At 39.9% G+C, this 17738-nt stretch overlaps 1 protein-coding gene and 1 long non-coding RNA gene across 24 annotated transcripts in view; one reads left to right on the plus strand and one right to left on the minus strand.

Annotated features, from left to right (window-relative positions):
• The window catches only part of LOC132397259 (uncharacterized), a 64785-nt gene extending 63107 nt beyond the window's left edge, over positions 1–1678 (minus strand). Inside the window, exon 1 of the long non-coding RNA XR_009513319.1 lies at positions 792–1678. This is a non-coding gene — a long non-coding RNA (uncharacterized LOC132397259). The remainder of the gene's footprint in view (positions 1–791) is intronic.
• sox6 (SRY-box transcription factor 6) overlaps positions 1–17738 on the plus strand; it is a 602254-nt gene that overhangs the window by 487681 nt on the left and 96835 nt on the right. For all 23 annotated transcript variants that reach the window (XM_059975754.1, XM_059975761.1, XM_059975763.1 and 20 more), the window contains one exon: positions 1654–1733. In XM_059975754.1, the coding sequence (XP_059831737.1) occupies positions 1654–1733 (80 nt within the window). The remainder of the gene's footprint in view (positions 1–1653; positions 1734–17738) is intronic.

Here is a 17738-nt window from a genome sequence, read left to right on the forward strand (position 1 = left end):
TGTCATCAATGAAGCTGATGATGTGGTCAGAGCTGGATCTCATCTTTGTATCCGTGTACAATTGTTTCTCGTTGCTTTGTGAAGCTGCTTTTCAGTTGCCATTTGTTACCATTGTCATTTCCCATTACAGTCAGTTTGGACTTCCATATACTGTAAGCCTTGAATTTTTGCTTTATTGTAAGTGAAATGGGTTGAAAAGGTCAATGAAGAGAATTGTTAACTCTGTTTGATTTAGAAAGCTTCTCATGATAGGGTGGCTCAAGATGGTCACAGAGAATTGGTATTTTCTGTATGCAGTGTCCGCTTTCCATGATGCATCCTGACAGATAAATTTTCTTGCCAAATTGAAGTGATTGATTTAAAAGATAAATCTTATAGAATATCAACAACTATGGATATAGCTCAATAAATTAATATTAATTCATTTTAACTCCAATGAAACATCAATGGCTAGTTCATCGGCATGGACCTGCTGCTAGATAGCTTGCTGGGTTGAAGTCTCAGACTCCAGCCCGAAGACATGAGTAGTGGTTGGGTCTCCAACAATGCAATGGAGAAGCTCCATTCCCAGTACCATGCTAAAGTGTATCTTAGACAACCGATGGTGTGGCCCAGCTTTGTCAACTCTTAAATCTATAAGCGTCCTTATATATCTCTGAATCTAATGCCAATGAAAAGTGAAATAAAGAATACAATTTTAAAAACCATACTATTTTAAAAAATCTTGATTAAAAGTTTATAAATAATTAAAATATTAAATAAAATGCACACACTTAAAGAGAGGAATTTACCTTCTCCACAGGTTTAGGGTTCCCATTGAAATCAGCCATGGACCCAGCATTAGACCCTATACAGCAATGAATCTGAAGAGTAGATATCCCAATTCAAATGGCAAGGAATCTAATGAAAACATTGATCAGCTGCTGGAGTTTGTGAAATCCAATGGTGATCGTGGCTGGGAATTGTGTAGTGAAACTCAGCAAGGAAGCGGAGCTAATGTGCGACTACATAGGAATCCCAGAGCTCACCAGAATTTATGCTGAGGAATGTGGATAGTTTGTTGTGGATTTGCCAACATTTCCAGCAAAATCTGGACTACAGTTTTGGATTTCGATCCAAGAATGGTGCTATTTCGACCCTTAAAACTAATCATTAAAGCTTTCTGTTACTGATACCTTATGTCTTTTTAGCAAAAAGTCCCCGTAGTGTTCATTATATGAAAGATTGTTTGAGATCTGTAGTATTTATCCTGATCAGCTAAAGTACTGACCATTATCACATGGGCGGGTAATCTTTCACACAGAACCTTGTCAATAAGAAGACTTCAGTAACAGACCTTACATTAATTAAAACAGATTGACGAGAAGCTTTTTATACTGCTATTATTTTATCTAACTATGAGTAGAATTTTACCCTGAAAAATTAAAAGAGCAGACCTTCCCCATTCTCAATGATTTGCCTTCGAGCCATCTGTGCACAAAAGTTCCACGTACGCATTGCATGTTTCTGCCCAGCTGAGGCTTCTGTTCGGGCAGATGTTCCGGCTCCGTGTAGCGCTGTGGTGCAAAAGCAGAGGCAGAGGCGTGTTGGCACATGTTCGGTGTGATTCTTTGCTCATTGTCTGAACCTGTGTGCATTGTTCTTCATCGACAGGTGATAGCTACCCTGTGCAGCTCATTCCGTCGACAATGGCAGCTGCAGCTGCGTCTGGACTCAGCCCATTACAGCTCCAGGTATGTGCCACAACAAAGAATTCTGGGACGAGAGCCAAAGCTTAATGATGAATGCCAATAAGAAAACTTGAGATTTTTGTTCTTTTCACTGTCAACCAAAATTAACACTTTAAGTCCTTGATGAATAGCAGCATGAAAAGTAGGTTTTCTGGGTATTACAGTGTTGAACATGGTAATATCATTTTAAAGCAGCCATATGGTCATGTTTTGCAGCATGAGTGAGTGGAGTCCAGCTTCTGGCTGCTTTCCCACAGGTTTTACATTTGAAGTCTGCTGCAGGTCTCCTGCAGGATAGCTGAATGCACAGTGAGGACATTGCCTTCAGTAGATTCCGCCCATTAAATTAGGGGGCCAGTATACACTGCAGAGTACCATAATCTGCACAAAACAACTCGGCCAAGATGATCTTCTCGATGATGTTGAAGTCCCAGCAGCACATGAATTTTGTCACTGTGCATTAGTTTGTAAGTGTTAAATGCAACTGCAGAAACGTGCAGCATTGAGGGAGTGTTGTAACACAAAGGAGAGATATCAAACCAAGACCCAATCTGCAGTTTGATAAGCCATTCAAATGGTCAATTTCCCCCAGTATTTTAGACACTACTTATTCCTCAAGTTAGCTCAGTGAGCAGATTTTCCAAGAAACCATATCACAAAATGTTATAGCTACTTGTGCCATTTTCAACAAGAAATGAACTGATTATTGAAAATCTGAGATTTAGTAGAAGTTTCATGCTTTGTGATTATTATTCTGCTGTGGGTGCACCCCACACCCCATACATGCACAGCAGCATCTGAGGAAATGCTTTCTCAGCCTAGCCACCTTCTGTAATTTATGGATGTAAGTGCAAGGCCTGTGTCTTCCTTGGCCTCCTCCAGCTGAAGTATGTTTCCATATTATGAATTTAATTGTGCTGCCTGACCTGTTCTCATGCTAGCTACTTTATGATAGATACTTACCTAGTCCCTCCTACCCTCTCAAGACAGCCGTTAGTGTAGTGACGTCAGCACTGGACTTCGAGGCGAGTGGTCCTGGGTTTGAATCTGGCTGCTCTTTGCTGGCTTTCCATCCGTGCTGCCTTAAGCATCAAGCTAGTAACTCTGCCTCGTAAAAAAAAACAGACAAAATGCTAAAGAAACGGCAAGGTTGCCGCCACAAGTCTCGGAGAGGAATAGCAATAACATACCCACCCTGTACAAGATACTGCTTCCAAAATTACTATTCTAACACCATCTCTTGATCCATCAGCCCAACCTGACCTCTTCTTTCCAGACTTCTAATTACATCTTGACTGCTTCTCACTTAAGCACTGATCTCTGCTCTTTTCCATATACTCACCAACTAGCAATCCAATCCCCACTCTAATTCATAGTCCCATCCATCTTCATTATTGACTGCCATTCCTATTAATGACTTGAAAGCAATCTCACCAACAACAACAGTAAAATCTATCTACCACTAATGGCTGGCAACTAGTCTACGTCCTGAAACATCTACCCAACAGTTAGTCAGGAAGGAGGGTAAGGTGGCTTACCAAATTAAAGAGAGGACAAAATGACATTTCATCATAGAAAAATGAGTAACAACAATCGTGTATGTCAGCAAAGAGCAGAGCAATCAATCATACTAGTTACCTCCAACTAGAAATAGGGAAAAAATGGTAAAAAGACAACTTGGAAAACTGTTTCCTATGAATGCATGCCACAATTAATGGTGCAAATAAAAATATATAAAATTATTGTGATATCAATGATGTTGTAGCAAAGTGATAAAGAATGGGAATTTCCAGGCTACTTAGCTCTCAGAAGCGAAAGACAATACTCAAAAGATTGGTAGATAGCTCTGATAATAAGATTTATGAGAAAGGCAGTGAAAAAAACTGGATCAATTCTCAGAAAGCCCAGAAGTAGAACCTTTATGGATGAAGCCAAGAAATAGCAAGGGGCAAAAAGCTTTGTTGTGAGTTGTCTTTAGTCCCCAAACAACACTGGCAATGTAGGGCATAAGTATAAATCAAGACATTAGACTTGCATGTAGCAAGGTAATACATTAATGATGGGCTCTACATGTCAATGGGGCAGAGCAAAGGAGCAAAAGCATTGTAACATAGAAGTTGAATTCATGGAGTATTACCAAAAAGTTTTCTAGTGATATTTTGAAGCAGCAATTAGAGATACACTATTTCAGAATATATTGTGCAAAAAAGTAGGGTTACTTTAAGGAACAGTTGATGTTTCATGCCAAGACCCTTCATCAAGTTGACTATTTACTCTTTTCCATAGGTGCTGCCTGCCCTGCTGAGTTCCTCCAGCATTTTGTGTGTGTTGCTTTGGATTTCCTGCATCTACAGATTTTCTTGTGTTTAATTTAAGCAAACTTTAGGGATGTATGTATTAAGATTGAAGGTGATTTAGATCAATTCTAATTTAGGAACTTAAACCTAAAGGTAAGCTACAAAGGTAGGAGGTTTAAGTTGCCTATGCTAAATTGGAAAGCAATATTGAAATACACAACAGCAAACAAAAGTGAAACGTCTGATGAACTAACACACAATATATCCTTTTAAAGCCAACAGGAAATTGGTCCAATTGATGCTTTAAAGAGAAGTTAAAGATAGTATCAGAGCAAAGAAAAAAGACATAATATTGCCAGAAAGAGCCATAAGCCTATCGATTGGTAAATTGTCAGAATTCAGCAGAGAAGGATGAAGTCATTGATGAAGAAATGGAAAGTAAATGGAGTTATATGCTAGTGATAAACTTAAAAGCAGATTGCAAAAGCTTCGAAAATATGTAAAAGATTAAATATTAGTAGAAGTCACTTTCTGAATGATGCGGGAGAAATTATATTGAGGGATAAGGAAATAGAGAAATTAAATTGATATTTTCATTTTGCATTGTGGAAGAAGATATAGGCATTCTGTGGAGAGATGCAGGTCAATGAGGAGCAGAAGGAAATTAACATTGGTAAAATAATCAGGAAATCAATGGGACTGAAAACCAATAGATTTACAGGATCTAATGACCTGCATTTCATGTTTTTCAAACAGTCAGTTATATAAATAGTTGATTCCCCATGGCCAGCACCCAAACTTGCACGAAACCCACAGTATTTAAGGAAGGAGGGAGTGAGTAAAAAGAAAATGTGATTAATCTGATGTCAGCAGGGAAAATACCCTAGTTCAATATTAAGGAAGTGAAAGCAGTCCACTTAGAAAATAATGATGGGATCTGTTAAAATGGATTTGTGAAATGGAAGTTTGAGTTTGGATTCACAGACTGGATAATGAGGAACCACTAGCTTTGTGCATTTGGATTTTCAGACGGCCTTTGACAAAGAGGTTTTTAAACAGAATTGGAGCATTTGGGGGTTATGCTGTATAATGATAAATACTGAGGTGTGTCAATGGATAGCAAACAAAAATCAGGACTATTTTTTTGAGTTGGGAGGCTGTGATAAGCGGGTGCAGCAGAGATCATAGTTGATATACCAGCTGTCTTCCATCTATGACAATAATCTGATGAAGGGACCAGTGGTAATTTAATCGAATTTTGGGGATTCCTAAATTCCTCATTCCACTGACATGCAACACTGAGCGTCATAGGAAGTCATTCCTGCCTGTGACCATCAAACTTTACAACTCCTCCCTTGGAGTGTCAGACACCCTGAGCCAATAGGCTGGTCCTGGACTTATTTCCACCTGGCAGAATTTACTGATTATTATTTAATTATTTATGGTTTTATATTGTTATATTTCTACACTATTCTTGGTTGGTGCGACTGTAATGAAACCCGATTTCCCTCGGGATCAATGAAGTATGTCCGTCTACATGAGGAAATCTGCAGATGCTGGAAATTCAAGCAACACACACAAAATGCTGGTGGAACGCAGCAAGCCAGGCAGCATCTATAGGAAGAAGCACAGTCGACATTTTGGGCCGAGACCCTTCGTCAGGACTAACTGAAAGGAAAGGTAGTAAGAGATTTGAAAGCAGGAGCGGGAGGGGAAAATGCAAAATTATAGGAGAAGACCAGAGGGGGTGGGGTGAAGCTGAGAGCCAGAAAATTGATTGGCAAAAGGGATACAGAGCTAGAGAAGGGAAAGGATCATGGGATGGGAGGCCTAGGGAGAAAGAAAGGGGGAGGGGAGCATCAGAGGGAGATGGAGAACAGGCAGAGTGATGGGCAGAGAGGAAAAAAAGGAGGGGGAAGAAAAACTAAATATATCAGGGATGGGGTAAGAAGGGGAGGAGGGACATTAACGGAAGTTAGAGAAGTCAGTGTTCACACCATCAGGTTGGAGGCTACACAGCCGGGATATAAGGTGTTTTTCCTCCAACCTGAGTGTGGCTTCATCTTGACAGTAGAGAAGGCAATGGATAGACATACCAGAATGGGAATAGGACGTGGAATTAAAATGTGTGGCCACTGGGAGGTCCTGCTTTCTCTGGCAGACAGAGCGTAGGTGTTCAGCGAAACGGTCTCAAAGTCTGCGTCAGGTCTCACCAATATATAAAAGGCCACACCGGGAGCAATGGACGCAGTATACCACACCAGCCAACTCCCAGGTGAAGTGTCGCCTCAGCTGAAAGGACTCTCTGGGGCCCTGAATGGTGGTGAGGGAGGAAGTGTAGGGGCAGTTGTAGCACTTGTTCGGCTTGCAAGGATAAGTGCCAGGAGGAAGATTGGTGGGAAGGGATGGGGGGATGAATGGAAAAGGGAGTCGTGTAGGGAGCGATCCCTGTGGAAAGCAGAAGGGGGAAGGGAAAGATGTGCTTGGTAGTGTGATCACGTTGGAGGTGGCAGAAGTTACAGAGAATTAAACGTTGGATCCGGAGGCTGGTGGGGTGGTAGGTGAGGACAAGGGGAACCCTATCCGGAGTGGGGTAGTGGGCGGATGGGGTGAGGGCAGATGTGCGGGAAATGGGAGAGATGCATTTGCGAGCAGAGTAGATGGTGGAAGAAGGGAAGCCCCTTTGTTTAAAAAAGGAAGACATCTCCTTCATCCTGAAATGAAAAGCCTCATCCTGAGAGCTGATGCAGTGGAGACAGAGGAATTGTGAGAAGGGGATAGCATTTTTGCAAGAGACAGGGTGGGAAGAAGAATAGTCTAGGTAGCTGTGAGAGTCTGTAGGCTTATAGTAGATATCAGTAGGTAGGCCGTCTCCAGAGATGGAGACAGAAAGATCAAGAAAGGGGAGGGAGGTGTCAGAAATAGACCAGCTAAATTTGAGGGCAGGGTGAAAGTTGGAGGCAAAGTTAATGAGGTCAATGAGCTCAGCATGCATGCAGGAGGTAGCGCCAATGCAGTCGTCGATGTAGCAAAGGAAAAGAGGGGGATGGATACCCCTATAGGCTTGGAACATGGACTGTTCCACAAAGCCAACAAAATGCAGGCATAACTGGGACCCATGCAGGTGCCCATGGCTATACCTTTGGTTTGGAGGAAGTGGGAGGAGCCAAAGGAGAAATTATTGAGAGTAAGAACTAATTCCGCTAGACGGAAGAGAATGATGGTAGAGGGGAATTGGTTAGGTCTGAAATCCAAAAAGAGGAGGAGAACTTTGAGACCTTCCTGGTGGGGGATGGAGATATATAGGGACTGGACGTCCATGGTGAAAGTAAGGCAGTGGGGGCCAGAGAACTTAAAATCATTGAAAAAATTCAAAGCGTGAGAAGTGTCACAAACATAGGTGGGAAGGGATTGTACAAGGGGGCGGGGGTATAGAACAGTGTCAAGGAATGAGAAATGCAGAAATGAGTTCGGTGGTGCAGGAGCAAGCTGAGACAATGGGTCTACCTGGACAGGCAGGTTTGTGGACTTTGGGTAGGAGGTAGATACGGGAAGTGCGGGGTGTAGGAACTATGAGGTTGGTGGCAGTGGATGGGAGATCCCTAGAGCTGATAAGGTTGGTGATGGTATAGGAGACAGTGGCCTGGTACTCCTTAGTGAGAGTCTGTCTGTTAATGTAGTGATGATGTTACCTCTGGCGAGATGTCTGGAACCAGGGGCTACAGTCTCAAGATAGAAAGTTGGTCATTCAGGGCTGAGATGTGCAAAAATTATTTCATATAATAGGTAATGAATCTTCAGAATTCTCTACTCAAGAGGGCTGTGGGTGCAGCTGCTGAACATATTCACTTTAGATGTTTGCATATAAAGGGAATCAAGGGATCTGAGTTAGGGTGGTGCAGAAAGTGGTGCTGATTAAACAGATTATTCTGGATCGTATTAAATGGCAACGCAGGCAGAAGGCGCCAAATGGATTACTCTTGCTTCTATTTATCAATCTTCCTACAACCCTCAAGTATTACACATTTCCTTGCTCTATTTTTGCTCAAGAGCTCTGGGACCCAGACTCGCTCCCAAGCTTGTCCAGCTTCCTCAGCTCTCACAACTCTACGACTATGCACTATCGATCATGCCAGGCACAGGCACTCGATCACAATGCTTGTTGACTTGCTGTGAACTGTCTGAGCAACACAGCTTAGGAAGCATCAACTAATTTCCGAGCAATTAGTTGATCATCAGTCTGTTTGTAGAACCTCACTGCATGCAGATGAGCTATCACGTTTGTTGTAATATTAACTGACTGTGCATGAAAAAGGGCATTATTAGGAAAGCTTTGAATGTCCAAAAGGTGTACAAAATCCTGTCAAAATGGAAGTTCCTTGTGTGTTATTCACTGTCAGGTCATATGTAAGATTGAAAGTAATGATAATATTTTGATTGGTATGGTTGTGTAAATTTCTTATTGCTTTGGTCATTATCACCAGCAAAGTTCTCACCATTTTCTTACTGGACCAACCTACTGGCCCATACCAGCTTTCATCTCTAATTCAGACATCAGATATAAAGCAGAATCAGGCCATTCGACCCTTTCAAGTCTGTTCCAGCATTGATCACAACTGATTTACATTTCCTCTCAATCCTATTATCCTGCTTTCTCCCCATAATCTTTCATGCCCAAACCAATCAAGAAATTGTGTAATGGTTAATATTGACAAATCTTGATTACCAATCAGATTTGTTAGGCAAGGTTTTCCCTTAAGGAAACCATGCTGACTTTGGCTTATCTTATTCTGCGCCTCCAAAACCATTTCCTTAATAATCGATTCCCACATCTTCCCAATCACTGATGTTAGGCTAACTGGCCTATAATTTCTTTTCTTCTACCTTCCTCTCTTTTTGTAGAGTGCAGTGACATTTGCAATTTTCCAGTCCTCGGGAACCATGCCAGACAGATCGTTACTAACATCCGCAATTTCTGCAGCTAACTCTTTCAGAACCCTGGATGTAGACCATCTGGTCCAGGTGATTTACCTACCTTCAGGCCTTTCTGTTTTCACAAGCACCTTCTCCCCACACTACTGTCGGCACTAAATTTACACTTTCAATTGGAAGCCATGCCCACAGCCTGTGCATTAGTAGAAATGTTCAGGCATTTGGCCTATGGTTCGAAAATCCGATGGAATGAACACAGGCGATGAAGACGATAAAGTAGCACATTTTCACCTCTTCTTATTGCAGCTTTCTCCCCCTCTCTTTATTGTTATTGGGAAACATTCCTGTGTATTGAAAAGATCCTTACTACCCCTTAGTGAAACTGGACAGAGACATTGGTAGGTAGCTGAGTTTGGGAGGTTAGCACAGTTAAGCTTAAAAATGTTTGTAATCCAATAGGTTTTCACTACTTCAATTTTTGTAGCTTGCGTAATGGCCAATTCATTACTGAGATTTACTGGGTTCAGTAGTTCCACACCATAATCCATAAATTTATTGGGAATATCACCCTATTGTGTTCTTATTCTTTCGAGTAGTGAAACTTGTGGCAGCTTTGTTATTGTTACCAATTTAATAACAATTCTGGGAACGAAGCATGCTTAATCCAGCAGCAGCTGATGTTTTCATTGCTGAAACCTGCTCTTAGTGTCGGGTACAGATGCCAAAGAAAAGCTGTGCTTGTAAGTCTTGTGGAAGGGTAAGTGCACCACATTTAACCAGTTTAAGCCAGCGTCCAGATGCTGGTCTCTTAGATTCCAATCTATAAATGTCCACAATATAAAAGCAGCTTTTGTGCAGTATTTATGTTCTGAGTTATTATATTCCAAAGAGAGAGTATTTCATATCAGATTCTCCAGAGAAGCAGTACAGGGTTCACAGCTCCCATTGTCATGCATGTTAATGAGATTTGACTCTACGATTTTTACCACAATATCACAAAGAGGGAAGATGAGGGCATTCTTCGGATGTCTTGCATATCATTGTTAATTAAAAGCATTCACCTCACATTTAACCCCTGGATTGGGAATTGATAATGAGAGAGTAAAAAATCAGAATACAACTGATAATGGGCGATAGCATTTATGCGTTAAAACTTTAAATGGCAGGATTGTTACCAAACAAAGCAAATACTTCTTGAAAAATGTGACATGCAACTTTTCTTCTAGATACAGTAGCGTAATTTGTCCTTCACTGCTTATCGCTTAGAGCTTTAATGAGCCTTGGCAAGTCGTAACAATGCATGCAGCTGCAGAACAAGCACCAACAGTTCCACCATCCGATTGGAATTCATGTACAGTATTTGAATGTTGAGAGAAACAAATAGAATAGTGGGAGTGGGCTGGGGGGGGGGTGGCGTGGGTGCGGTGGGAAAGAAAATGAAAGTGGAATGCACAGATGCCCGTTAAAGAGTCTTCTTCGTAACTGTAAACAAAGTATACTTTGGATAATGACCTTTTGTGGTTATGCCGGGTGCTGGTCCAAAGCAGTACTGAAGCATTTCTCAACACGCCTTAGGGGCAAAATAATGGTGGAGCGAAGGCCAAAGAATTCTATTTTTAGTAGAATAGCACAGCAGATGGAGTCATGAATAGTCATATATCTGAAGGAAGGCCGAGAGGCTTTAAACATTAATTTGGATAATGTATTTGTTTAACCCTGGGAACAATTCAGAAACTATAACTCTGAGGGCATTGCGTGTGTTTGACTTTTTAGCTGAAGGGGGAGACAACTGAGAAGAATGTTTACAGTGCCATTCTTTGAGCAGGTTTGAGCGTTAACTGAATTGTTCACAAAATTTCTGATGTGCGTAAATTCAAATTATGTTTCAGGATCTTTCTTCTGTCACTTCCTCATTCAACAGCAGCCATGACAAAGTTCATGGTGTTGTTCCAGCAGGAGCTTTTTGCTGTATTAGTTTAGTGTCGGCACCAACAGCTAACAGCCCAGAGCAACAGGGGCCAGCCAATGAATCCTTATGGGAAGCCTCAGCAACAAATAATCGCAAAGTTGCCTGATTTGCCAGTTCAAGGTCAAGTGTACAGACACTGCTAGGTGTAAAAGAAGGAGAATAACAAATGTGAAGGTAAAATAATGAACTTAAATCCTGAAGCCTTTAGAGTTCCATTTTTTTAAGGAATCTGAGAGGCAACTAATTCCTTCCAGGACATTTGATTTTAATGATTTGACATAGCAAAATAATATGATATAAGGTGCTTATAAAATTATATTACTTTCTCTTTTACTAAAACATTCTTCAATAAACCATGGTTTGTAATATGGCTCATATTTTATCTTTCATAGAGAATGACATAAAATGCCTTTTATAATGTGCTTATCATGAGATTGCCAAAAGAGGTTCTTAGAGTGACAGTGTATATATTAATTCCAAATCTTATAAGACCAGTGGCTGATGGAACAAATCATTTTATAATGCAAACTTAAATTGGTAATTTTTTGCTGAAAACATGTTTGGCCAGACAGTTTTTTCATCTAAATTGAATACAATTGATGTAAGTTTCACCAAGCAGATTGTGCCATTTCAATGCCTTATTTCTGTGATAAAGAAAACATTACTTAGTTCTAATTTAGCTCCTTGTTTTTAAGCAACATTTCCTTGAAAAAACTGAATAATAGATAAAGATTTTTAGAATGTTTTAATCCCAGTTTATAAAAATTAAGGTCAATTTTGGTCAGTTCTCACTTCCATTTGCCCTGGTAATCCATGATTCATCAAGTCTTTTCATTTTTCACCTCAGTCTTTCAAGAATATTATCCTAATGAGAACATGGTGAATAGAATGCATAAATATCTTTCCATGTTTTTGAAATCTGACCTTGCCCTGACCTAAACCTCCTCCTATCAGTTTACATTTTAAGTACTTCCTGGAGATAGAAATTATAGAATAGCAAAAAACGGCACTCATTGAGACTCATTAACTCCATGACATAGCATTAGTATCTTTAGATTCCAAATCTGATAATTTCTCTTAATGTCTTTGACTATTAGTATGGAATATAACTTCCTATCGGTTTTATCATATTTTTGTGCAGGGATGGGAGGGCATGAACTGTAGTTTTGTTGAGTCTTATTTTAGCATATGGGAGGCCTGTTGGAGAAAGGCAACTTTTCAAATGAACCCATATTAAATCAAATCGAAATTGTTCTTTGGTCTCCTGTTGTGCCAATCAGAAAATCTACTGTAAGGTACTAGGCTAGGATTTGCTTATAACAGTTCATTCCACCATGATATTTATTGCTAAATAATAAGGGTATGCAGTACATATCTCATCTGAAGGTAGATTATAGTTATGTATAACCAATTGAATTCTTCAAAATGGTTGCATTGGCACTACATGCTATAATTTGTACATAACTATTAGCAACTAATTCCATAAAGAACTGACAGGTAACTGAAGTGCACAGGTCAATATGTTCCTGATTGCCAGACTTTTGTGTTACAACATAGTAGTCAGGTACTGAGGGCATATGACCTGCCACTCCACTATAGGACTCAAATACTGTGTGTAGTAGTTGACCTCAACTATGCTGAGATGAGAGGCCACGTAACTCCATTTCTAGTTCCTTGGTTGCGAAATAGTTAAACTGGTACATGCAACATTTATGAACTGAAGAGATAAGTACAGGATATTGATGTGCCTTTCTTTATTTTACTCAATATAAAAGCTTTAATTACATTCAATGGCCACTTTATTAGGTACCCTCTGTACCTAAAAAAGTGGCTTCTGAAAGTATGTTCACGATCTTATGCTGCTGGGGCCTATCCACTTTAAGGTTCAGTGATATTCTTCTGCAAACTATTGTTGTATAATGTGTGGTTACTTGTGTTTCTGCCGCCTTCCTGTCAGCTTGAATCTGTCTGGCTCTGAGCTCTCTCATTAACAATGTGTTTTCACCCACTAGGTAGTTTGTGTTTTTTGCACCATTCTCTGTAAACTTGAGAGACTGTTATGCAGGATATCAGCAGTTTCTTAGATACTCAAACTACCCATTCTGGCACCAACAATCAATCCACAGTCAAGGTCACTTCGATCACATTTCTTCCTCATTCTGATGTTTGCTCTGAACAACAACTAAACCTCTTGACCATGTCTGCTTGCTTTTCAGCTTTGAGTTGCTGGCACATGATTAGCTATTTAGATATTTGCATTATCAAGCAGATCTATAGGTTACCTAATTGATAGTCGGGATCAGCTCTACTTTTCAGGATAGCTGTAGCAATAAGGCATGGAGCTTGGATTGCCCTGTGGGGCTGCAGAACCTCCATATATTTGTTGAAAATGTGCAGGGACAAGTATAAGGCACATGTCTAGTAGGGGCATGGTTTGATCTAATAAGGTAAAATCTGTGTGTATTAGATATTTTTGAAATTGATTGATATACTCTATTAGGGCAAATATAATTGTATTTTTCCCAAAAGTACACCTTATTCATAAAATAAACAAAATTACAACCAGGGCATGCCATTGTCTTCATTTACTGTACCAAGAAATACAATGCTTTCACTGATAAGTCAACATCACGAAGGTTTCATCACAAGCAATGCATCAGTGAAATGTTTGAGGCTGAAGTACAAGACCTGGACCTTCTGTGTCCATTGCTAGCAACGATCTAGGCTGTAGTCTTTCCTCATAGAGCATTTGAGGTAGCTGTACTGACCCCCAGTACAATTTTGACTGGTTTTCTGACTACCCTAAAATGGAACCCACCATAAGAAACGAGTACTGCATTTAGTTTACTCAAGTCCACCAAATGCAGTCTACTAGAACTTCTTGTCCTGCTAATATCCATTAGCTCTCATGTTTCCTCAATAATATTGAGACCTTACATGAATCTTATTTTCCCTTCTGATTCTGGAAATTAAGGTACTTCTAGCTCAGAGTTTTATTTCTTTTTGAAGACTAAAGCCATCTGAAACTTTGACTATGTTTTATATTTGTAGAATGCTATTCTTAATATTTGAAATTGATCTAAGCATTCTTACATACCCATACTTTTCAGGTTTTAGCTGTTATACTGGAAGTCCAGTTTAAAAGAAGTTTCCTATATTTGACCTCAGGTTTTGGTATTAAATTCTCTATTTCTCACTCTGCTAGAATAATGAGTATCTGGTATCGAAATTTAGTTCTTCCTCTTCTGGAAGCTGCAACTCTTGTAATCCTAGCTCAGGTACAAAAGGATTGATACATTTATCTATTGTACCTTACTGAAAACCAATCACTCCCAGTTCTTATAAATGAAACAACCTTCTCTTTCAAGAGCTTGGCCCTGAGATTTTAAGTAGCGTGCAGGCTTGTGTAGCAGCATTCAAAACCAATTGGAGATGTAGATTGGAGATGTAGAGTTCCTGATAAAGTTAACAGGTGGTCATAGCTTTGTTCTATAATTTAGAAGTGCCTTAAGTCAGTCGCTTCCTTTACTTTCCCATTGCTTTAGCTGGCTAAGATCAGCTGGAAACTGTTAAATTTAAATTAAGCTCTTAACTCTACTATAGGAGATTGATATACATTGTTGAATAAGATGTGTCATCTATGCCAGGTCAATCACATGGCATTCCATCTGCCAAGATAAAAATAGTATCAGATACATACAGTATGTAAGGAGTTGGGATGTGTACTCCATTTAATAATGGCACTTTCAGCTTTCCCCCACCACCCACCCCATCTCCATCTCCATATACTCTGATCTCACCTGCCTGCCGCTGGTTGATGCCGTAACCTTGGCACATGCGGATGCCCAGAATCATATGGGGCAAGTAGCAAATCAGTCACAACCTTGAAACTGTATCTATGTAGTCCACCCCAGAAACCATCAGGATGAAGATTGGATTCTGCCAGAAAGATCAAAAATCATGTTTGAAAATACACATATCTCATATTATCTGATCTTGATGGAGACATTGTAGCAAAGCTGATTCCAAGCCCCCTCACTGGATTGTATTGGGTTTGTATGTAGGGTCTTGGCTTATTTCACCCTTAATTCCATAGCAGACAAGGTAATTATAATATCTCTACTGCCACCCCAGAAAGATTTTTAAGCTCCATGTGGATTGATGATGATGCGTGCTTGGATACACTTGCGGCCTCCTGCCTGATGATTCCAGATGCCCACTTTCATTATGCCCCGATATTAAATTTATCAAGCCTGTATTCTGAATCAAACTCAAATTGAAAATTGATATAAGCGTACTTCCACCAAGGACATAGAGAATGTTTTATGTTAAACTGCTTATTTTGTTGAAGAAACTGTCTTCTTAGATAGTGAGGATAAATATACAAATCTTATTAGAATCTTCTTATTTAAGAAATTAATTTCTGGAGCAGGATTTCAGTAATTTTGTGCACTCATGCATGCAGTTGCTGACAAGCCTGCCAGTCACATTGCCAGACAGATACAATTTGATGATATCTGTCATAATATGCAGGCCGTCATGGCCTAACACTTTCTTATGTGTAAAACTGCATTTTAGGAAGTGACAAAAGAAGGCTGTGGACAGTGAAAAATAAGCAAAACATTTTCATTTCTAGAAGTGGCGACTGTCACTTGTCTGTCATGATAAAGGTGGGGTCAGCAATGCGAGTGACTGGCTGTCAGCTGCAATTACTGCACACAGTCATTTTTGGCAGCATGTAATAAATGTAACAAAACTGATAAAGGAAGTAAACTAGTAGAGGAGAATCTCTGGAGAGCCAGCAGCCTTTATTACTCTCACGGAATCTGTTTAACTAAGTGCAGACGGTGAAAGGGTTAAGTGTGTAGTGCAGTCTGGTTCTGACTATGGACACTGACAAGCCATTGTTCGTGATCAGGAGAACTGCGGCTCTCTGCCATTTTCACGTCAGAACAACAGGAAGTAAGAATGCCCCGAGAAGGTCAAAGGTAACATTAATAGGCTATTTTATTTCATCTTTTGGGTTGATAGGAAATGGCTTCAACTTTGGTTGACATAAAAGCCTGGAATATCCTCAAACACTGTAACTGGCAAGTTAAGCCAAAATTTTCTTTTATTTCTGTGCTGTTCATACTAAATGAGGACTTGATCTGAACTTCTTTGTAAACTTCGTTAACAAATCAGATGGCAATCAGTTTATTGACTTAAAGAATTTTATGTCAGATCTTTACTTCAGGCTACCTTTTACATTTAAGAATTCCATTGAATAAAATATCAGTGTTTCAGTTTTGACTATCACTCTTTTTGCTATAAAGGTAAGTTCATTGAATACACATCAAGTGATAATGAGGATAAATTTTCAGATCCAAAATATGATTTTGGGTCCTGCTTCTTTCTCAATTTAGGTATAAATGTGTAGGCCATTATTAACTGGAGCTCATATTCCCTAGTTTTTTGTCTCATGAGCCAGAATATTGCCTATGTGCGGCACAAATTTTGGTGAAGATCGCAAACTGTTGAGGCAACCCAAGCATAGCAAAAAAAGATGCAACTCATATTTTTGTGAATTTCCTTAAATCTTCGTGTTGTAAGCTAGCATTATATCACAACTACCCCATTACTTAAGGAAATTCCAGGCCATAGAAGGTGGCATAGTCATTTGTAGGAAGTCCCTAAAAATATTCTAAAAGTTAAAAGTTCTAAGTAAAAAATTATTATCAGAGTGTGTACATGTAATCACATACAACCCTGACATTTTTTTCCTGCAGGCATACTTTGCAAATCTATATAACAGTAACTGTAAACAAGATCAATGACAACAAACTGTGCAAATGCAAATGGATAGCAATAAATAACAAGAGCATAGTCTAACAAGATAAAGAGTCCTCAAAGTGAGATCATTGGTTGTGGAACAGCAGAAATAGAATGAGTGTAGTTATTCTCTTTTGTGCAAGAGCATGACGGCTGAGGGACATTAACTGTTCTTGAACCTGGTGGTGTGAATCCTGAGGCTCCTGTAACTTCTACCTGATGGCAGCAGCTAGAAAAGAGCATGGCCTGGGTGATGAGAATCTCTGGTGATGGATGCTGCTTCCCTACAGCAACATTTCATGTAGAGCTGCTCAATGATTGGGGGGCTTTATCCATGATATACTGGGCTGAATTCACTACCTTCATAGGACTTCTGCTCAAAGGCATTGGTGTTCCCAAGCTAGCTTGTAATGCGGCCAGTGAATATACTTTCCACCAAACCTTTGTCAAGGTTTTTGATGACATGCCGAGTCTCCGCAGACCCCGAGAGCCCTGAAGAAGGGTCTCAACCCGAAACGTCAACTGTTTACTCTTTTTTGTTCGCGCTGCCTGGCCTGCTGGGTTCCTTCAGCATTTTGTGTGTGTTGCTTTGGATTTCCAGCATCTGCAGATTTTCTTGTGTTGGGACTTCCTTTCTCCTCCCCACTTGCTTGACCTCCAGAGTTCCTCCAGCAGCTTGGTTTTCTGTAGAAACTGGAAATCTGAATTACCATGTTGTAAATTCTCATCAGGACAGGCAGTATCATTCATGTGATCTGAGCTATCCTTTTCTAACTTTCTCTGCACTACCTATGTATAAGGTGGTTCTTTCCTCACTAACTTTCTCACCCTTTCTCTTTAAAGGGGTGATTGATAGCTAATGTATTACAATCAAACACATTTGCTTGAAGAATCTCAGCTTTTTAGATTTTAGTTATTCCTCTCATGGCTCACTCCCCTCACCTATTTGCTTTACTCTGGATTTTTTTTTTGGTGCTGAATTTAACCTGCCCATCTGAA

This window comes from Hypanus sabinus, chromosome 7, assembly GCF_030144855.1.
Source record: "Hypanus sabinus isolate sHypSab1 chromosome 7, sHypSab1.hap1, whole genome shotgun sequence".
Taxonomy (NCBI): domain Eukaryota; kingdom Metazoa; phylum Chordata; class Chondrichthyes; order Myliobatiformes; family Dasyatidae; genus Hypanus; species Hypanus sabinus.